The sequence below is a fragment of the Euphorbia lathyris genome, chromosome 7, assembly GCF_963576675.1.
Source record: "Euphorbia lathyris chromosome 7, ddEupLath1.1, whole genome shotgun sequence".
NCBI classification, from domain to species: domain Eukaryota; kingdom Viridiplantae; phylum Streptophyta; class Magnoliopsida; order Malpighiales; family Euphorbiaceae; genus Euphorbia; species Euphorbia lathyris.
This window is the reverse complement of record NC_088916.1, coordinates 26,330,540-26,354,570: the sequence shown is the minus strand read 5'-3', so window position 1 is coordinate 26,354,570 and position 24,031 is coordinate 26,330,540. Positions and strand designations below refer to the sequence as shown.

Here is a 24,031-nt window from a genome sequence, read left to right as displayed (position 1 = left end):
GAGCACACTCAGAGAAGTCCATTCTTGATGCTGCTGAGAACACCCTGATGACTAGAAATCAACTCAGGAGATATCTTAGTAATGTTGCGTTCGTCTCAGTTCATGAACCGAAAAACTTCTCAGAAGCTGAGCACGATGAATTTTGGATCAATGCGATGCAAGAAGAACTTGATCAATTCAGGAGAAACGAAGTATGGGATTTAGTTCCTAAACCAAAGAATAAAAAAACCATAAGAACAAAGTGGGTATTTCTAAATAAACTCGATGAACAAGGTAACGTAGTCAGAAACAAAGCCAACCTTGTAGCTCAAGGTTACAGTCAGCAGGAAGGTATTGACTATGGTGAGACCTTTGCCCCAGTAGCTAGATTAGAGGCTATAAGAATATTATGTGCATATGCTAGCTTTATAAATTTTAAATTGTTCCAAATGGATGTTAAAATTGCATTTCTTAATGGAGTTATAAATGAAGAGGTCTATGTTAGTCAGCCTCCAGGGTTTGAGGATCCAAAATTCCCAAACCATGTTTATAAACTAAAAAAGGCTATGTATGGCCTGAAGCAAGCACCACGTGCTTGGTATGAAAGGCTGACCAATTTTCTGCTAACTAGGAACTATGTCAGAGGAAAAGATGACACAACCTTATTCATTAAGAAAAAGGGTAAAGATACCATGTTGGCACAAATATACATAGATGGTATTATCTTTGGTGCTACTAATGAATCTATGTGCAAGGAATTTAGCAAACAAATGCAAACTGAGTTTGAGATGTCAATAATGGGAGAACTCAACTTCTTCCTTGGACTTCAAATCAAACAAGGTAAAAATGGCATCGTCATTAGCCAGACTAAGTATGCTAAAGAGATATTGAAGAAATTCGATATGGAAGGTTGTAAGCCAATATCTACCCAATGGGTACTGACACTGATGAAAAAGGTAAGTCAGTAGACAGCAAATTATATCGAGGTATGATTGGCTCTCTACTTTATCTAACTGCAAGTAGGCCAGACATTCAGTACTCAGTATGTTACTGCGCAAGATATCAAGCTGACCCTAAGGAATCTCATTACATAGCTGTAAAAAGAATCCTTAGATATTTGCAAAGCTCAGTGAATGCAGGTTTGTGGTATCCAAACACAAATGATTTCACACTCATCGGATACACTGACGCTGACTATGGATGAGACAAGCTAGAGCGGAAAAGCACTTCAGGAGGATGTCATTTCCTTGGAAGCTGTATAGTGTCTTGGTTCAGTAAGAAGCAGTCTCAGTTGCCCTGTCAACAACTGAAGCTGAGTACATTGCTGATGGAAGTTGTGTTGCACAAGTCCTATGGATCAAGCAACAGCTGGATGATTATGGAGTTCAAACGAAAACAATCGAAGTCAAATGTGACAACAAAAGTGCCATTGACTTATCCAAAAATCCAATCCAACACAGCAGGATGAAGCATGTCAGCATAAGGCATCACTTCATCAGAGATCATGTACTCAAAGGTGAGATCAAGTTGACCTACGTCCCAACGGATGAACAGCTTGCAGATATCTTCACGAAGCCATTGGCTCGTGAGCAGTTCAACATACTAAGGGAAGCTATCGGTATGTCTAATCCTCTTCAATAAATTTCTAAGTAAAACGTATGTTGAGTGATTATAATATGTCGAGTAATTATTACATGTTGAGTAACTGTCATATGCTGAGCAAATATGAATACCATAGAATCACTACATGCTGAGTTGCTATATATATTGAGTGATTACTAAATGATGAGTTTCTAAACATGATATGAATCCCTTCTGGGCCAAACTATTCACTCTAAACTTCAAACGTTTCGAATCCTAGATGCTGAGTAGAACTACTTGCACATTTAATGCTCGCACGCGTATTTAAGTAGCCACATAAGATAACGTAAGCGTAATGATTAGAAAACCAAGCGCCGAATGTGTCATTAATGCCAGAGATAACTGTCGTTGATTAAATCGAGAATGAATCGCCATTCCGACCTATCAGATCAACACGCACCGACTATAAATAGTGGACGATTTTCCACTAATCTCTCTTTACGCTTGAAATTTTCGCACTCGATCTCTCTTTCTCTCAAATCGCAAAGTTTTCTGAAATTCTCAAATCCTCAAGAACATCATGTCTAGCGATTCCTAGAATAACTCCGACGAACAATACAATGACAACCGCTCCAATATGAATCCTTCGTCTCCTGCTGAGCAGGAATATCAAGAAACCTCAGAGGAGGAAAATCAAACCCATGGTCAGCATGACAAATCAAAGGGTGAGGTCAGCTCCCACGACAAAAACCCTCGCACTGACCAAGCGACTTCTTCAAAGAAGAAGAAGAATAAACAACCTAGGGAAAGGACGTTCTCCCCGGTCCTCAAAAACGTCAAAAACCTCAAGGTTTTCCATTCCCACTGGTTCTCCAAGAGCTTCGTAGAAGCAGAGAAACCCTTCTGCGACTGGATCACAAAAAACGGATGGATCGATCTCTTCTCTCTCCCGGGAACCACTTATCCGCAGTTAGTAAAGGAATTCTACACGAATCTAAGGGTGGCCAATGATAACGACGATTATATGGTCACGAAGGTCAAGAACAAGGAGATTACCAAGGAGGATGAGGAAACTTTTCATTTCATGGACAAATTCCGCAACCATGTTGAATCGTATATGCAAAGTTCATTAGCAACTCATATTTTCATATCAATTCAGAAAAGAAGAATCAAAGTTTGGATTTATAATGTACTACAAGTGGTTATATATTATGAGTATTACCACCATCCATGAGTTTACTATAGGTACTCAGACGAAACCCCTCTACTGCCGGGTCCTGCAGTTCGACAAAGAAGGTAACCGGAGAGGCATCATGATCTCCATTTTTCGGTTTAGCAGTGAAGCAGGCATGACACCAATGTGAATACCCATCAGGTAGCATCAGTAACAGTTGACGTTTCACACCCAAGGTGTCTACGAGTTCAAACCCAACATCTTAGCCAAAATACAAAAGTAAAAAAGCAACGCATGAGTTTTTTATAATGCACATAAGAGAGAGAGAAGATGCAAACCTCCTTCATATTTATGCATTTTAAGGTGTGCTCAGCATATTCATGATCTGAAACCTCAGGGCTAAAGGAACTGTTTTTATATATAGAAAGTTTGTTAGTATAATCATTCATACTAAAAACTGAACAGATAAATGAAAATTAGTGAAGTATATAAGTAGTGCAAATAAGAAACTTTACCACTGGTGGTCAAGCTCCTTGAAATCATATACCGTTCGAATTCGCCCTACAACCTTACCATATTTTTGATGGTTTTTCCCTTTAGGTTGGAATAATTTAGCCAACTCTTGTTGTTTGGTGGATTCGGGACACGGATAAGCAATTTGAGCAGTATGATAATGATCAGCATCTGTAGCAATAGGATGAGGGTACTCCTTTTCAGGTGGACGAAAACCACATCCAAAGGTTATTTCTGCAAATTAATTAATGAGACTCAAGATAATGCCTATAGTATATTCAAAGAGGAAAAGATGAGGCTTACCAGGATCATCAGGCTTTGATACCCACACGTAATCAAGCCTGAATAGCTTATAACCTGTTTCACCCAGTTCAACAAAGATGGGTGGTTTTTCTTCATTACTGCAATTAGTATATTCAGAGGAGTCGGTTTCCTCATCAAACCTTCAATTAATAAAGAGAACAAACAAAATATAAATTAGTCTTTCCAAACAACCATTAACTTCTGAAAAGTGTTTTGCCACCACATTTTAAGGACTAAATTTTTTGCCACTAAATTTATTTTATTAAACAAAAAATTAGGCCTTTTATCTATATGGGCAAATGAAACTCATGTTCAAATTTATATTTTTCTTTTTTTTATAGGAGCAAGAAAATAAAAACAAACAAACAAAACCTAACCCGGGATCAGCCTTGGAAAGCTAACCCCCACCACATCCTCTAGAAGGACCGGGGAAAGAAAGGCCGGAGGAGAAGAATAAGTAGTGACTCCCCAACTTCCTTCATGACCAGCAGCCGCCAGACGATCCACCACCCTGTTTTGCTCCCTAAAGATATGACAGAAAGTGATAGAGGCAAAGGAATGGCAGAGCCTCTTGATCCCTTTAATTAGATTCTTGCTATTCAACCCAATAGCTAAATTGCTTGATATTAACCTGATAGCTTCCTGATTATCAGATTCAACGCTCAGATTAACTACCCCCAAACTCTTGGCCAGGGTAAGACCAGAATAAATACCCCACAACTCCGCCAGAAAGGAGGACCCTATGCCAAGATTATGCGAGAACCCAGAAATCCAAGCACCCCCATCATCTCTCAAGACTCCACCTGCAGCAATATTACCATTGACTAGACAAGAGCCATCCGTATTAAGCTTTATCAACCCTTCTCGAGGTCTTCTCCAGCAAAGAAAGTGAACAGCCTTTCTTTGAGTATATCTATCAAAAGAGTCTTCCATAAAACTATTAATAACATGGTAAACCTTTTTAGCAAAAAATTCCACCAAGTTAGGGATATTAATAGAATCAGATTCAAAAATCTCCTTATTTCTCCAATCCCAGATTTGGTGACAGACAACCGAAAAGAAGATTTCTCCATGCTTTAGATTAGTAAGCAACTTCCCACTCACCCCATCCTCAAACCACTCAAGATTGGAATAAGAGAAGAACATCTCAATCATATGACTGGGGAGAATTTTCCTCCAAATACCTTTGCTTTTCTCACAGTCCCTCAGAGCATGACAAATGGTTTCTTCATGCCCTCTACATCTGCTACAATCTCCAGAATCCACCAGATGGCGCCTTTTCCTATCTGAATTAGTAAGCAGCCTGTTTTTGATCCCAAGCCATAAGAAACTTCTAACTCTGTAGGGCACTTTCATTGACCATAACAACTTCCAAATAGCTGAATGAGGCTCTTCATCACTGTTGCTAAAAGCCTCAAAGGCAGACTTACAAGTATAAGCACCATTGTTGGTAGAAGCCCAACAATAATTATCCTTATCCTCTTCCATGCTACTAATCTTTACCCCTCTAATTCTAAGGAGAGTCTCCAAACTAAAGAAAGCCTCAAATTTAGACCAAATCCAATCACCTTCAGAATCCACCACATCAGCAATCTTCCAGTTACGAAAATTATCAGGAGGAAGAGAGCTACAAACCTCTAACAGAGACTTGTCACCAATCCACTTATCATGCCAGAAGCTGATAGTCTTACCATTACCCACATCCCAACCAATCCCAGAACAAAATTCTGAAAAAATAGAGCTCAGGCCTTTCCAGAGAAAGGAATAATTAACAACTCTATCTTTAGGCCCTCCAAGAATCTTATCTTTTCTATACTTTCCACAAAGTAAGCGAACCCAAAGCGCCGAAGGATTTTGCCACATTCTCCAAAGAAGCTTCATCAATAGAACCTTATTATTATCTTTAGCTTGTCTGATCCCCAGACCCCCTATATCTCTAGGCTTACAAACCTCCTTCCAAGGAACAAGATGTATCTTCTTACTATCCCCAGAATTCCCCCACAGAAAACGGCGATTAATTTTATCCAGATCATTGAGGACCGGCTCCGGTAATCTACAGGCTTGCATAATATGGTTAGGAACCGCACAATTGACCGACTTAATAAGAGTAAGACGCCCCGCTAGAGACAAAGTCTTAGCTTTCCAATTAGCACATTTGCTATTAGTTCTATCCAGAATCTCTTTAAAAGAAGCTTTAGAGACTCTATCGTTATGGAGAGGAACCCCAAGATAATTACCAAAAGAATTGGTTAAAGGAATACCTGAAATATCACTCAACTTCTTGCACATTCCAGTACTCATGTTTTTAGAACAAAGCATTCTAGACTTCTGAATATTAAGCTTTTGACCAGAGGCTTCACAAAAATAATTAATGATTTTCATAATCTCCCCCATCCGATCCTCAGTCCCTTCCACAAAAATCATCACATCATCCGCAAAAAAATAAATGAGTAATAGCAGGACAGAATCTATTAATAGACACTGGATGAAAAGTCCTATTATCAATAGCCTCCTGGATTAGGTGAGTTAATCTTTCCATAGCTATAACAAAAAGAAAGGGGCTCATGGGATCACCTTGCCTAATACCCCTTGATGAGGAAAATTCCTCAGACATATCCCCATTTATCAAAACCTGAAAAGTAGGAGAAGAAATGCAAACCTCAATTAACCTCCTCCAGCTCTCCGGGATTTCAGCTCTTTCAAGACTCTGAAGTAAAAAACTCCAGTTAAGGCGATCATAAGCTTTCTCCAGATCCAGCTTGAGAGCCACAATACCTTTTCTACCCTTTTTGATCTTCATTGAATGAACCATCTCCTGGGCAATAACAACATTATCCATCATTTGTCTACCAGGAACAAAACTACCTTGGTTCTGACTAATAATATCAGGAAGAATACCCCGGAGTCTATTAGCCACCATTTTGGTGACTGTTTTATAAATAACATTACAAAGGCTGATCGGTCTCATTTGTAAAAAAGAAGAAGGTTTTTCAACTTTGGGTATCAGAACAAGCAGGGTCTTATTCACAAGCCTGATATTCTCAGGATTTGTAAACACTCCTTCAATAAACTTATAAATACCTTCCTTCACAGTATCCCAATGCTTATGATAGAAACCAGCAGGAATGCCATCAATCCCTGGAGCTTTAGTGGCTCCCATGCTAAAAATCGCATGATCAATCTCCTCCTTTTTAAAGGGCTGGAAGGCTTTCAGAAAATTATCCTCCTCAATCCTGGGATAAGTAGTTACTGACTGAGCTTTATTTAGATCAATAGTCTCTTCTTTGAATAAATCTTTGTAAAAGTTAAGGGCAAGATCGCGAATATCTTCATTCTCATAGACCCAATTACCATTACAATCTTTAATCGCATCAATCATGTTCCTCTGCCTTCTAATTATAGTAGAAAGATGAAAAAACTTGGTATTACGATCACCATCTTTAATCCAAATTTTTCTAGACTTCTGAAACCACAGAAGCTCTTCCTGTCTTAAAACAGCTTCAAGCTCCCTCTGAAGGGTTCTCAGAAGACCATCCAAACTATGATCATATCTAGCCTCCAATCTCCTATGAATACCCTCAATTCTTCTCAACAAGTTATTCTTCCTCCTAATAATATGACCAAAGATCTTTTTATTCCAATCAATAACATTCTTTCTGAAACCTTCCGAGGCTTGTAAGACATTAGAATGAGGAATCCAATTCTCTTTAACAAAATTTTTAAACTCAAGATGAGATTCCCAAGCAATCTGATATCTAAACGGCCTATTCCCTTTAGACTGCTGGCCTCTACACAACCTAAATGAGATAGGACAATGATCTGAATGTCTAAAAGGTAAATTAAGAACAGAAACCTCAGTAAACCTGACTTGAGCACAAACATTGGCATAAACCTTATCAAGACGAACAAAAGTACTATTCCGCTTCCAAGTAAATTTATGACCAGCGGCTCCCAAATCTGACAGCCCACACATATCCATACTCTGCTTATGATTCAGACAACGATTGACATAGTGATTAGCCCCCCCTCTCTGATCACTCATAACAGCAATATCATTAAAAATCACCAGCCACAAACCAAGAATCCATCATATTAATACTAATAGAATAGAGGGCTTCCCAAAGCCTATTACGATTAGCCAGGACAGGATCAGCATAAACAAAGGTAAAAAAGAAAGGATTATTACCAGGCAAGTTTACTTTACAATGAATGAACTGCTTATCCATACTAATAATATCGAAATGAATACGATCTGGCTTCCAAAAAAGCCAAATCCCACCAGCACGACCAGTAGCTTCCGATCTAATGTAACTCCAGTTTCTAAACTTTTTAACCACCTCCTCTGCCTTAACACCACTAATCTTAGTTTCCATTAACACAAAACAAGATGGATTAAATTTTTTAATTAAATCATTAACATGGACCCGGGTAGCCTTGCTAGCCGCTCCTCTAACATTCCAAGCCAACAAATCCATAGAAAGGAAGACTACTTGACCACACCAAAACCTTACATAAGGTATTTATTAGGGGCTCCTAAGAGCCTCCCTGAGGTACCATTAGGACCCCTCTTATCCAGACCATTTACTGAATTCCTAGAATTATGAATACTTTTCTGCTTGCTTTTAGGCTTTTTCATACTAATCTTGTTAACCCCTATGATTTTTCCACCATATTGTTCAACATAGGGTTTAGGACTACTAACCTCTTTATTCTTCTCTTTCATATTTGTAACATAGCTCTTGGAAACATTCTGGCCATCATCTTTGGACATAAGAAGGGGGTTGACATTCACAATCCCTCTGTCAGAAGTTTCTGTTGAGTCTGAACCTGGTATGCTCTTCCCAATATGCTTATCACTCTGTTCTAGCTCTTGAGCTTCCATTGTATTCAGAGCTCCAAATCTAGAACCCGAATTCAAGCTCGACCTTCCCCCAGAACCCTGATCAACTCTTGGGCCAAGTTTCCCTCTTTCAGATGAGACTATCTTCGAATGATTCTGAGAATTCTGGATATTAATATCCGGAGGGCGATTCTGAACAATCGGAGGCCGAGTCCTGCGTCTTGCAGATCTTTTAGCAACCATCCAGGGATCGAAATCTCCCTCCTCCTTATGAGTACTTTCATCTCTACCTTCAACCACCTCACTAACCTCTTTCTGCCCCTTTTCCCTCTTAGGGCACCCATCACAAGTATGGCCATATATGCCACATTCAAAACAAATATTATTAAGGCCTTCATATTCTATAAAATAGACCTTATTATGAACACAAAACTTAGACAATAGTGGTTTAGTAAGATCAACATCAATACAAACTCTTGCAAACTTACCTCTAATAGCCCCTATAGTTGTTTTATCCACATGGTGGACCTTGCCAACCAAACCACCTATTTTGTTAAGAAAACTTTCGTTGTAATATTCAATCGGAAGCCCTGGGAATCTAACCCATGTCAGAATTCTGTTCACCGAACAATTATGTGGATTGAAATTTGGAACCCATGGCGTTAAAGCCAGAACTTGGTTAGAAATAATATAAGGACCCCCACTAATAACTGCATTAAAATCCTCAGAGCTTGTAAACTTAATTACATAGTAATCATTTTCAAGATCTGTAATACTAATTTTGCCTTTCTTTGCCCACTATGCATGAATTCTCTGAGCGAAATAATTGAAACTAATTTTCTTACCCAACACTGTAACAATTAGAGCAAGCTTCTGTTTGGCTCTAAGAGCCCGCTTCTCTCCCGAGGAAAGGCGAATCACATGACAAAGCGGATCATCATAATCACTATCCTCTTCATCAGAATCTGAAAGAAATTCTTCTAAGTCATCCTCCATAGCATCTTCCTCTTCACAAGGTACCTCCTCTACCACACCCATCACCTTATCTTTCCAAGAAAAATGACCTATTCCTAAATTGGAATTAAACTTATTTGCCAATTCTCCAATATGGTTAATAGAATCAACTATACTGGCCCGATCATTGGAAGCCTCCATAATCTCCCGAGTTTCCCCACCATAAAAATTCCCTAACCTAGCCAAATCCCTTTCATTTACTGGTAAATTATCCCCATTCTCCTTTCCCAAAGCCATGGGACCCTCCTTAATTCCTCTATTCCCACCGACCACCGCCTCCCCACCCATGAGATGTGTTTCCCTGCCTCCATCACCACGTGTCTGCCCAGCAAGAACTCGTCCCTCTCCTAAACCCTCGCCTAATACCCCACTCCCAGCCATCACCTCATTCCCATCGCCCTTATTCCCACACCCCCCATCGTGAGACTCAGCAACCCTTCCTACCCCGCCTGAACCTGCGACAAATCCCCCATCCTTTTTAGATTTTCCACAAACCCCCAATTCTTTTTCCACAAACCTGCCGCCTCCCACAGCCACAGAATAACCGATAAACCCTCTCCCTTCCGCCGCTCTACCCGACGAAACCAGATCCCCCCCTTCCGCTTCTACTTTCCCTCCGCCAGCCTCCCTCACTCACCACCTCCGATAAATTTATATTTTTCTAATTAGTCTTGCCATTAAAAAAATAAATAAATTAAAAAAATAGAAATTAATTAAAAAAAATAGAGAGACACGTGTTGAGTAGAACAATACTTGTGAGAAAAAAAAATTAATATGAAAGAAATGAAAAAGAAAAAAACAAAAGAGGAAAAGGAAAGAGGAAAACTTTGGTATTCACGAGCTCCTATTTCTTCTCCTCCTACTCTGAAACCCTACTCATATATAGCCGCCACATTTTACATTGAATACTACTTTCGATCTTCCATTAAAGCTTACTCCATAAGGAGTTACTAACACCCTTTCCCTCATGCTTCCATTAAAGCTTACTCCATTTCTTCTTTTGACCATCGGTTCCATTTCTAGCTGGTAAGCTCGATCCTGAGTTTTTTTACTTTTTGTTAAATCTACATATGGTATACTTTCGGTTTTTTGACAGGATTATTTAAAATATGATTTATGGATATTAGATTTTATTCTCTATTCTTTCACATATTGAACTTCTGGATTAAACCATCAATCGGAAATAAAATTTCATCGTCGAGTTTTAATCACTCAAATTATTTTTTAGTTGTCGATAAGAAGAACTATCTTATTAGGTGTTACTTAAATGGAAATATTTAAATGAATATTTAATTTTTCCTAGAATAATTGGACTTAATTAATTTGACAGTAGCCTATAACCAGGGTCGGCTCTAGGGGAGTTCTCCAAGGCCAGGGCTTAGGGCCTCACTTTTAGTGAGGCCTCATATTTTTTTTAATTAAAAAAATATCAAAGTTCATTTCATCTATTAGTTTTGATTTTTTATGAACTGTTTCATATATTAGTTCTTATAACTTAGACCGCTGGCTCTACTTTTATATATATAACAATTTATATTTTATGAATTAGAATCTAATTATTTTGTTATCAAATTTCAACCTATTATTTTATAAATTCTTAAATTTTTATAAAGGTATAATACCCATTTGGTTCCCTAAGCTAAGGTTTGAAAGTCAATTATGACCTTAAACTATCTAAATCATGGATCATGTCTTTAAACTAACAAAAAATCAGCAATTGAGTCCCCATTCTAAACAAAAACCATCAGTTGAAACCTTATCGAAAATCATTCGGTTGAACAGTTTCAGGCTCTCTTCCTCAAACTCATTTTGAACCAACGCATAAATTATTACAGTTTATATCAAATAGTCGCAATTTCTGATTTTAGGATAGAATGAGGATTCAATTGATAATTTTTACTTAGTTCAGAGATCTGATTGATGATTTTGATACTTTAAGATCCTAATTGACTTTAAAGCTTTAGTTTATGAACCAAATGTGTGTAACACCTTTTATAAATTACAAGATACAGTTTATGAATTATAATTTATCATTTGTGTTAAAGTGTTATTTAGCCACTTATTTATGTAAATTTTTATTATTTGGCCACTGATCTATTATTGATCATATTTAGTCTTTAAACGATCCCAATTGGTAAAATTCCACTCAATTTTGATAAAGACTTAACAAAATCGATATCCCTCTGATATGTGATTATATTTTGACATATTAACTTAACACGTCGCACCTCTTAAAATTTATTTGCCACATAGATTTTCTTATAAAAAAATAATTAATTAGTTTAAAACAAGAAAAACAAATAAAAACAAATCCCTAAACTAAAATCTATCAAGTATAATTTCAAAATATTATCAATTGAATAACAATTCTATTAAGTCTCTATCCAAATGGGATGAAATTTTACCAACTGTGATTGATCATAAGCCAAATGGTAAAATTTTAGATAAATCGAGAGCAAAATGATAAAATTTTGGGTAAATCAAATAAATCCAATTTCGGCAGATTGAGCCCATGTTCTATTAAACACATCACACTAATGTAAAATTTATTCATCGTTGATGGTTTGTATATTTGTTTAATCATTGATGTGTTGTATATTTGTTTTAGTAGTTAATTGTTTCTAATGCATACAATGAACTTGGAATTGAGCGGATTGTGATATACATTGTGTACATTGATTGACTAAGATTCTTATCACATTGGTTTGTGTTGAAATATAATTTATGAATGTTATGAACACGTCTAATAATATGGTGCTTGATTGTCTGATATTGGTTGTGTTGGGAGATAAAATGACAAATAGAGAATAATGGTTAATTAATATATTATCATGGTGGATTTATCCTCAATGGTCATTTCGTGATGTTGATATATATGGTTAAGTTGAGATATGATTTGCTAGGAACTTGTCCTTGAGGCTAGTGTTAGTGTATCTCCGGATGCATGATATACTATGTGTTGTTTTTGTTATACGCAGTTAGGTGGTGCGATGATACCTGGTGGGGAGTGGTATCTTGTGTTGTTGATATATAATATGATGATATCGTAATTGAGAGTGCGATAGTTTGAATTGAAGGTGAACATTGGATATACTTTTGCTTGGCAAGCATGGCCCTTTATTAAGAAATGAGCATGGAAACGTGCATGCAGTTATAGTATGAACTATGAAATGCTATTGATGTGATAATTTTGTTTACTTATATACATGTGTAATATGTTTTGGTGATTTATATGTTGCATATGACAAATATATATTAGTTATCACCTTATTGAGTAAGTAGTTCATCTCTTGCCACCTTTTTTATTCTTTCCCGCTCTAGTTTTTAGTTGCCTCTTGACCGTGCTAGGTGTGCCAGTAGCATCCAAATTTCTTCTAGATTCAAATTATAGCATTGGACTATAGTACATGTTTAATCAGTTTGAGATAATTTATTTGAATTTTTATTAGTTAATTTTGACCATAGGATTTAATGATTGAGTTACGAGTTTTGATTAGCAATTAATGAGATGCATTTATATGGTTTGATGAGTAACAAATGCCTTTTCAGAACCAGGTCAGCCCAACATCAAAAGATGATAAAGTTCTTTCGTGTCTCGCTAAAGTTAGTTTGTAATTTTGTCATTTCCTTTATGACTTTTTTCTATAAAAGCTAAAAATACTCACTGCTCTTAATTGTGTGTACTTCAGCTACCCAAAAAGCATTATTAGGATCATATATACACATCGTTATCTCTAGATGGTTCCTAATAAGTTCTTTTTGTTTGTTTTTAGTATAGCAAAAAAAAAAGTGGAGTTCTTATATTAGAGCATCTCCAATAGAGGGTGTTATATTTAAGTGGAAAACAAATTTGGTAATTTGATTAAATTCTTAATTTTCGTCCTAATTTTATGTATGGCCAAGTTATATAAAAAATGGTAATTTGGGACTTGTTCCAATAGAGAAATAAGCATGTGCCGAATTGATTTATAGGTTAATTTAATTTGACTAATTGATTTTAGAATAATAATAATTTGATTATAATTATTAATGAATCATTAAACAAATTCAATCTAATTAGGAAATATAAATATGAGAAAGATACATTTATATATCTTTAGATTATATATTAATTAGCTAATTATTATTTAGATATATATTTAGATATTAATCTTTTGAGATTTTTTATCTCCTAATGTGATTAGGAATCAAAATAGGAAAAAAGAAGACTGACCCTTAAATACTCACTTTGTGTATTTCGGCTGATAAGTGCATAATTCGACAATAGATAATCCCGCTTTTGTGCTTTATAATTATCATGTTTTGTTATTTTTGTGGGTTTTATTGTTTGTTTTTGGTATTTTCATCTCTACAGGCCAATGATGACTAAAAGGAGATAAATTGGGCTTAATTTGGGCCGAGCTGATGTCGGGTCGTGATCCAGAGCTGATTGGGCAAATATTGGTCTGAGTCAGAGTTAGTCTTGCACAAGACTAAGGCAGTTACGGGCTGACAGTTTCCTACTTCGAATGGGATTGCTTTCCTGATCCGGATTGGACGAAAAGAGAACAGGATTTTCAGCTAAAGCACGAATTTGAAGGAGACAAATGAGGAGGCAATTAATTTTAAATTTGAAGAAGGATTCTAGAGCTAATTTGAAGGGATTTTAATTCCTTATTTTGAGGAATCGTGATAGACTTAAGAAGAGGAGATTTTCCAAGTTCAACATCAGCTTTTACATATTATTTTTCCAGCAGAAAAACACATACGTTCATGGCTATTGATAGCTAATTTATTTTTTTTCGGTTAAGGGTTAATTCAAGGGATTTTTCTCCGTTATCGTGAGATCGTTGTATTTCATTTTTCTCAATTTATTAAGCCGTTTATTTGTTCATCGTGTTTAGAGAATTATTCTCAATTGATTGTTTGTTCTATGAATGATAACTGCAGGTTGTTTGTCGAATCGAATAATCATATGGCTGATTTGGTTTATTAGAGTTTCACCTAAGATAGCCAAACAAAGTAGCTATTGACTATTTAAATCAAGCTAGCTTCGTATTTGGAAGAACGGACTCGAGTTGGACAAACCTGAGTTTGTCTTCCACGTGACATTAATACGAATCTAGTTGGGTTTATCTGAGTCAAATGAACAGATAAGTTAGTCCAAAATTTCCGACGCTGAGAGACGATTAACTAAGATCAGGTTCTTCTAATTCTTAAGCTGTCAATAAATTAAATCTTAGGCGCTGAGATAGGATTGTTTATTGATTAGGAACAAGTTATTTGCCGTGCTTAACTAGTTCACTATTAAGGAAGAACACGCCAAACTGACCCGGTGAATACATGAGAATACAATTTTATCTGTCAATGATCGTTAACGTATGAATTATCCTGCGATTCCCCTTAACCGAATTCATCCAAATATTATTCACAAACCTTCTTTAATTTCTGTTTTGTTCTTGTTATGATTTTTGACTTGTTACATTTAAATTTAATAAGCTTCACAATTCCAAACCCCCCATTTAATTATTTCGTTAGGTCGTAAGAGATTTGAGTCAATATTATTCCCTTGGGTTCGACCTTTACTTGCTCTATTACAATTTATTCGTTTAGGGAAAGTTGGGATTATTTTTGGTGGATTCGGCACTCATCAAATTTTGGCGCCGTTGCCGGGGAATAATCTAATTTGATTTGATTTCTTTTATGACCAGGTCCAACAATTCATAACAACTTCTTTTTGAATTAGAAATTGAATTACTGGCTCGGAGATTTCGCAAGGAAGTAAGGTTACAGAAATTACAAAGCGCTGAAACTTCGAGTTCTAGTGACGAAGAAGAAATATCCAGCGAAGAAAGTGAACAATCAGAAGAGGAAACAATGGCAGACAGAACTCTAAGGCAACTTCAGGCGCAAGAGGTCAATAATCAGCCCCTATGCATCACATATCCCAACTTGGATGTGTCGTTTGAGCTGAAATCCGGGTTGATTCATTTGTTGCCCAAGTTTCACGGCATGGAGAGTGAAAGTCCTCATAAGCATCTTAAGCAATTCCATGTGGTGTGCTCCAGCATGAGACCGCAAGGAGTAACGGAAGAACAAGTGAAGTTGAGAGCGTTCCCATTCTCACTAGAAGATGCAGCCAAGGATTGGCTTTTAAATTTGCCATCAGGAACAATCACTACATGGAACCAGATGGTACAATCATTCCTGGACAAATATTTTCCAGCCTCCCGAGCGGCATTAATTCGAAGAGAAATCAGTGGAATCAAGCAAAAAGATGTGGAGTCGATTCATGAGTATTGGGAGAGGTTCATGAAGTTATGTGAAAATTGCCCTCAACACGGGTAGCTGAAAATTCTCTGATCCAATATTTCTATGAAGGGATGCTTAGCATGGAAAGAAAAATGGTGGACGCGGCAAACGGAGGATGTTTCCTTGACAAAACACCAACCGCGGCTAAGGAATTGATCAGAGTAATTGCAGCAACTTCTCAACAGTTTGGGAAAGTTCAGGAAGGTCCCAAGAAGGCGTATGAGGCAAGCAGTTCTAACATTAAAGAGAAATTGAATAAACTGACTAGTCTTGTGCAGCAATTAGCTCTCGGAAAGGCGGCTCAGGTGAAGAAGTGTGGGATTTGCACTGCCACTGAACACGCCACTGATGAATGCCCTGTTCTGTATGAAGAAAATTCGGAACAAGCCAATGCACTTAATGGGTACCAAGGGCAAAATCAAAGAACGTACGATCCGTACTCTAATACATACAACCTAGGGTGGCGTGATAATCCAAACCTCAGCTACAGACCAAGGCAGCAAAATTATCAATCACGGCCTCACCAATCCACCCAAAACTCAGGTATGCCTTTAACTGATATTGTCCATAATCTTACAACTAATGTGCAGGAACTCCAGAAACAGATGACTCAAATAGTTACAGCTCTGAGTGAGATTCAATCTCAAGGTAAAATGCCCTCTCAACCGGTGGACAATCCAAAGCAAAACGTGAGCGCAATCACCCTTCGTAACGGAAGAGAAATAGAGCAGCCCGTTTTAAACAAGTCGGCCAACAAGAAGAGCGTCGTCGAGGAAGATAAAATCCTTGAAGAAGAAGTGCAAAAGTGAGATAAACTCCCTCCTTTAGTTACTCCAGCACCTTACCCGAATCAGTTCGACAAATCGAAGAAGGAAAAGGAAGAGAAGGACATCTTTGAGGTATTTCGCAAGGTCGAGGTAAATATTCCATTAATTGATATTGTTAAACAAGTTCCTCGATATGCTAAGTTCCTTAAAGATTTGTGCATTAATAAAACTAAGAGAGTTGGGTATGAAAAGATCACCATGGGTGCCAGTGTGTCGGCTGTACTTCAAAGCAAAATGCCCCAAAAAAGTAAGGATAGAGGTATGTTTGCTGTTCCATGTCAGATTGGGAATACTAGTATTAAACGGGCAATGTGTGACTTAGGAGCGTCTATAAATGTCATGCCTAAGTCTGTTTATTCCTCTTTAAATGCTGGTCCTCTTGAAGAAACTGGCGTCGTTATTCAACTGTCTAACAAATCTATTGTTTACCCCGAGGGGGTGTTGGAAGATGTTTTGGTGCAGGTTGATGGATTAATTTTTCCAGCTGACTTCTTTGTTATTGACATGGAAGATGACGATCGTTCCTCGGAGGCATCCGAAATCTTGTTAGGAAGACCATTCCTAACGACCGCCCGGACCAAGATAGATGTTCACAAAGGAACACTGACTATGGAATTCGATGGTAAAACAGTTCAATTTAATGTTTATGATGCCATGGAATTTCCTAACGAAGTGCATTCCGTTTGTGGTATAGATGTTATCAAACCAATAACAGAACATGCTTTTAAGTCATATAGGGAAGATGAATTACAGGTGGTTGTTGAAGGAAGCACTGAAATCGAAAGTGTCAGGAAGCTGCAAGTACAGGAGCTTGAAGAGCTACAGAATGAAGCTAATGAGAGCTCAATGATTTACAAATTGAAGACCAAGAAATTCCATGACGACAAAATGATAGTTCAGAAACAATTTCAAATAGGACAGAAAGTGCTCCTATTCCATTCACGTTTGAAATTATTTCCAGGGAAATTAAAATCATGTTGGATCAGACCTTTCTTGGTATCTAATATCTTTCCTTATGGTGAAGTGGAAATTCAGCTTTTGGAGAACGGGAAAGTGCAAAAAGTAAATGGCCATCGTCTCACGCCATTTTATGAGAATATCCCGATTGAAAGTGGTGAAGTTATGGAGCTACAAGTTCCTGGAGACTAGTCTTAGTGCTCGGATGTGTCTAGCCGAAGACGTTAACTAAAGGCGCTACTGGGAGGCAGCCCAGAGTTAGTCTTGCTCAAGACTAACACGTATCCTTTGTTCTTGTTTCTTTTGTTACTTTTATTTTTATTTTTATTAATTTTGGACTAACTAACTTAACCGCCACCTTCTTCTTCAGTGGGCTCTGTCTGTCCTTTGATAAAAAAAAATTTTACAGGTTAGAAATGGTGATTTAAGATACATGGGCTAAGAGGTGGTTTAAGTTTTAATGAAGAAGAGGAAGCCCAACATTGAGAAAATAAGGGTTAAAAAGGTCAAATGGCTCACTTAACCCTTATTACCTATCCAAATTAAAAAGAAACCTACTTTCACCGCCACTTTCTTTCACCATTTTCATCTCCCACTACCACCATCTTCTTCCAACTCCCTCACTTCCACTTTCTTATTTCATTGATTAATTCCACCACTCACATTTTTTTTTATTTTTTAATTTGACCTCACCACCACTACTTTCTCCAAATTCCAATTTTTTTTTTCCTTTCATCTCCCCCACTCCCACTTTCTGATTCCATTTAACATCACCACCTCCATTTTCCAATCCTTTGATTTCTTTCATTTCCCACTTTCTGATTTCATTTAATCCCACCACTCACGATTTGATCTCACCCCCTCACTCCCACTTTTTGATTTCATTGGATTAAACACATACCATTTTTATTTTTATTTTTACTTAAATTCCACCACCGCCACCCTCATTTTCACTCCCTTCACTCACAACCGCCGTCGCCTTCAATGACGGAACCACCGTCACCTCAAACGACAGAACGAGTGTCACCGGCGAATCTGAGTTTGGTGGTCGCCGGCAAATCTGCTCCGACCGTTGGTGATTCTCCAACACCGACCACTCTAGCAACTGAAACAGAAATGGCAAGAGAGCAAAGAGCACCCCCTACATGAGCTGCAACAACGTCTCGAAAGCGGAAGCCGAACTTCATCCCTTCCACAACCACTCGGGGTCCCCTCCCCTAAAAAGGGCAGTAAGCTTCTCGATCACTCATTTATTTTTTTTTTATCTTTTCATTTGTTGTTGAGGTTGCTGCCCTTGCCCCTAATTGATTAAATTCCGCACCGAGGACGGTGCGAGGAGAAAAGCGGGGGAGGGATGATGTATTAGAAGTGCTTTTATGTGAATATGGTTGTTGAATTTTGTTGCATTTTGATAGATGTTTTGCTGTCCATTCTGTTAGTTTAATACACTCTTTAGGCTAGAAATCTGTGAAACTATTGGCATAATTTTAGAATAGTGTGAGGTAGTCGTCTCGAAAAAAAAATGTGTTTGAACTAGTGTGAGGTGGCTGCCCTTTGTTTTGTTTCATTGAGATTTTACCATTGCTAGCTCATTATCTTCCAAATAGTTGATAAAGTTGCTTGTTGTTGTAGTACTGAGTCCCCTAAGTGTTATCGAGTCTTGCGAGTACCTTTCTGAACAGTCGGGGTCAAGTAAATGCTTTGCCTACACGCTGACAAACTAAATTGTTTCCAACATTGCATGAAAACTCGTTTTAATAAGTTGACTTAGAAGCAGCAGCACCACTTTACACCCCATTTCTGGTAAGCATTTGAGCCTAATGGAAAGAGCAAACACATTACGCATTTGCTCTATTTTCTTTTCTGAGTGTGTCTGCATAGTATGTTAGTTCTAGAACTTGCCATGATATACGTTTCAAGACGCGATTGATGAATTTGAACTGTTAAAATGATAAGGGCATTAGGTTTCTTTTGTTGTCAACCTTTCCACGCTTTTGAACCCCCCCCCCCCAAAATACCAAAATTCAACCAGCCTTTAGACTGCCAATTTGAGGCTTTTCCCCATTCTTGATACCCTGTTTATTCCTTTGGCCAAGGATAAGTTTTAAGCCTTCAGAGTCCAGTTGAAGTTTGTACAAAGTGTTGGGTCGTTTGATTTTGTGTTTTGTGTCATATTTTGAACCACAAGCTCTTTAAAGAAGAGACAACAAACTGTTGTGCTCTATAATTACTTATTGTGGTTATGAAAAAAAAGAAAAAAAAAGAAAAAATAGAGGCAGAAAAAAAAATAAAAATAAAAACAAATAGAAAAGAAAAAGCCTCAAAGAAAAAAAAAAGAAACAGAGAAAAAGAAAAAAAAGGGAGAAGAAAAGAAAAGAATAAATAGGCTACAGACATTTGTCTGTCCTAGTTCGTTTACTGTCTTAGTTTCTTTTGTTTATGTTCTCATTAGTTTTTATGAATATCTCGGATTGTTTTCTAGATATTCATGTGAGATTATGAGTTTGTCGTCTTTTGTGTTAACCTCGTACTTGTAAATATGCAGTTTTACTTTCGTTTTGGCCTAGTTTGGAGTAGTTTGCACTATTCTACTACTCTCGGATCCCCTAAAGTTTTTGTTTCCCCTCTCTATTTTCCAACCCATGAGCCTAACCTACGTTACACTCTTGTTAAGTCCCTTTGATTTTCTGTTTGAATTCATACTATGTGGTGGAGGTTCGATTGATTGGCAAGCCTATGGTAACTACATTCTATGATTGTGACTTGAGTGAATCCTCTAAAATGAATTATAAGCCTAAACACAAGAGTGCATAAGTGATCACGTGAGGGTGTTGTTGCTTCTAGTTTCTTGTTTTACACATTACGTGCAGTGTTGTTGAGACGTTTTTGGGAGTTAGAAGTATTCTAAAATTCGAAAGATTCTTGACTTGGATGATTGGTAGTCAATGTCTTTATAACGCTTAGGGGAATTAGGAACGAATGACAAGACAACCTAAGAGTATGCGGAGCTAATGCCATGATCTGGTATGCTTGAGGGTAAGCATTGGGCAAGTGTGAGGTGTTTGATAAGTGCATAATTCGACAATAGATAATCCCGCTTTTGTGCTTTATAATTGTCATGTTTTGTTATTTTTGTGGGTTTTATTGTTTGTTTTTGGTATTTTCATCTCTACAGGCCAATGATGACTAAAAGGAGATAAATTGGGCTTAATTTGGGCCGAGCTGATGTCGGGTCATGATCCAGAGCTGATTGGGCAAATATTGGTCTGAGTCAGAGTTAGTCTTGCACAAGACTAAGGCAGTTACGGGCTGACAGTTTCCTACTTCGAATGGGATTGCTTTCCTGATCCGGATTGGACGAAAAGAGAACAGGATTTTCAGCTAAAGCACGAATTTGAAGGAGACAAATGAGGAGGTAATTAATTTTAAATTTGAAGAAGGATTCTAGAGCTAATTTGAAGGGATTTTAATTCCTTATTTTGAGGAATCGTGATAGACTTAAGAAGAGGAGATTTTCCAAGTTCAACATCAGCTTTTACATATTATTTTTCCAGCAGAAAAACACATACGTTCATGGCTATTGATAGCTAATTTATTTTTTTTCGGTTAAGGGTTAATTCAAGGGATTTTTCTCCGTTATCGTGAGATCGTTGTATTTCATTTTTCTCAATTTATTAAGCCGTTTATTTGTTCATCGTGTTTAGAGAATTATTCTCAATTGATTGTTTGTTCTATGAATGATAACTGCAGGTTGTTTGTCGAATCGAATAATCATATGGCTGATTTGGTTTATTAGAGTTTCACCTAAGATAGCCAAACAAAGTAGCTATTGACTATTTAAATCAAGCTAGCTTCGTATTTGGAAGAACGGACTCGAGTTGGACAAACCTGAGTTTGTCTTCCACGTGACATTAATACGAATCTAGTTGGGTTTATCTGAGTCAAATGAACAGATAAGTTAGTCCAAAATTTCCGACGCTGAGAGACGATTAACTAAGATCAGGTTCTTCTAATTCTTAAGCTGTCAATAAATTAAATCTTAGGCGCTGAGATAGGATTGTTTATTGATTAGGAACAAGTTATTTGCCGTGCTTAACTAGTTCACTATTAAGGAAGAACACGCCAAACTGACCCGGTGAATACATGAGAATACAATTTTATCTGTCAATGATCGTTAACGTATGAATTATCCTGCGATTCCCCTTAACCGAATTCATCCAAATATTATTCACAAACCTTCTTTAATTTCTGTTTTGTTCTTGTTATGATTTTTGACTTGTTACATTTAAATTTAATAAGCTTCACAATTCCAAACCCCCCATTTAATTATTTCGTTAGGTCGTAAGAGATTTGAGTCAATATTATTCCCTTGGGTTCGACCTTTACTTGCTCTATTACAATTTATTCGTTTAGGGAAAGTTGGGATTATTTTTGGTGGATTCGGCACTCATCAGATGTTCAACGCTTAGGTCGTTAGGTCGTGTAGATGTTCAACGCTTGAGCATACAAGACTGCCTTAATCAGGCAAAAGATTGCAAAAGTGTTTTAGACTGGCTGAAATCGAGTGGTGTCATGGTGGAGGATAAATTCTCATATTATGGGATAAGGCAAGACATCAGACCTATGGTATGGTTTTAGTTTAAACATATTAATTCACTACCAGAAAAACAATTTTTGACAACGGGGAATGTCGTTGCCAAAAATATTTTTAGCAATGACATGTCATCATTTGCAACAACTTTTGGTTGTTATGAGAAGTTCTGTTAGTAAAGGTTTCTACAACGATATAATGTTGTTGCAAAAGGTTAATCATTGTTAAATATTAACTATATGTGAGAGAATGAAAGTTATCTTTTGCAACAACACATATTGTCGCTATACATTGTTATGTACGGCGACAAGTTTTAATGTTGCTATATATGTTAGTTTTTCGCAACAATATATCGAGTTGCTATATATTTTCAGCTTTCGCAACATCACCTCTCGTTGCTATATAATTTGACGTTTCACAACAACACATGTTGTTGCTATAAATTTTGATGAGTTGCAATAACTGGTGTCATTGTTAATAATATTATATTAATTGTAATGACTTTTATGTTGCCAAAGTAATTTTTGTAGTAAATTAAATATTTTATTTTATTTTCCAAATCTTTAAAAAATATATTAATTTATTTGGACTAAAGGGAACTCTTATATATATATATATATATATATATATATATATATATATATATATATATATATATATATATCAAATTAGTTTATGATGAACAAATTAGGATTTGTATTATATGTATATATACAAATAAAAAATTTGAGCTAATTCGATTTAGCAAAACAATAATAATTTAGACACACATGCGTAAAATTGAGTTGCACAACAATCATGTATTTTGCCTTACATAATGTATTTGGGGCTTTATTATATCATAATTAGTGAGGTTAAATTTTAGTTGGATTAATGAGATTGGAAAGAAAAATGTCCATTGATACTTAAGTAATGAAGAAATAATCATTATCTAGAGGTACTAATTAATATTTCATAAGCCTTATTTTTTAGAATCATGGAATGCTTTGTTGTAATGTTGTTGTTGAATTTGGTACATCTAGAATTACTGATCTGAATTATTGGTATGTTACTATGCTAAATATCTCTAAAATATATATATGGTGATATGAAAAATTACTTTTTTAGTACCTACACTAGCATTTTACACAAAGACGTCTGATCAGTGCTTAATGGTTCTTATAAATACTCAAACTTATCTAGACCAATCCTAGATGTGTTTCATGTCTTGAAAGTTCTTTTAACTTAGATTTATGTGCATTTTTGAAATTCTATATTACATGTTTATATTATACATCTACTTGCAACACTTTGCTAAATCTACACTACGTTAAATTGTTTTTCATTTGATTACTAGCATTACTGAGTTTATGGGGAAATAAAAATATAAAAAGCAATTTTCTTATAGTGATTCTAGAAATGAAATGGATTTAAAAACTAAAACTTAAACATATTTGATTTGGCATCAGGAGCGGAACATCAAACCACGATACAAATGTGGGCTTACATTTGAATTTGTTAACGATGGAACCCCTCAAACTATTTCAAAACTGAAACAAATATTGCAGGATGATAGAGCTTTTATTGGACTGTATACAGAGGGAAAGATGATCTGTTACCTTGCATCGAATCAGACAACATGAACCATGTCGTGTTGGTAATAGGATGGGGAAAGTTAGAATCTCAAAATAGTGAAGAGGTTTTTATTTTTTAAATAGTGAGGGATACACTTATGGAAATGAAGGGTATGGTTTTATAACCATGAATTGCCTATATAAGACGATTCATATGACACTCCCGGATGTTCAGGATGAGGTATGTATTTTCTCATTGTGAAATTTAATTGAAATCAAGAGTTTAACATATGGACTGAATTAATTTATTTTATATGGATTGAATTAATTTATTTTACAGGCAACAAAAAGTGATAAGAATGAACCATCATCATTATCCACCAGGAGAAAACATGGTGTAAGAATTTT

At 36.5% G+C, this 24,031-nt stretch overlaps 1 protein-coding gene across 1 annotated transcript in view; it reads right to left on the bottom strand.

Moving 5' to 3' along the window:
- Positions 1-2,771: 2,771 nt before the first annotated feature.
- LOC136235451 (uncharacterized) overlaps positions 2,772-24,031 on the bottom strand; it is a 40,157-nt gene continuing 18,897 nt past the window's right edge. The window contains exons 5-8 of the mRNA XM_066025125.1: positions 3,551-3,690; positions 3,250-3,481; positions 3,073-3,142; positions 2,772-2,974 (exon numbers count right to left, since the gene is read on the bottom strand). Coding sequence (XP_065881197.1) covers positions 2,960-2,974; positions 3,073-3,142; positions 3,250-3,481; positions 3,551-3,690 — 457 coding nt within the window. The 3' untranslated portion in view covers positions 2,772-2,959. The remainder of the gene's footprint in view (positions 2,975-3,072; positions 3,143-3,249; positions 3,482-3,550; positions 3,691-24,031) is intronic.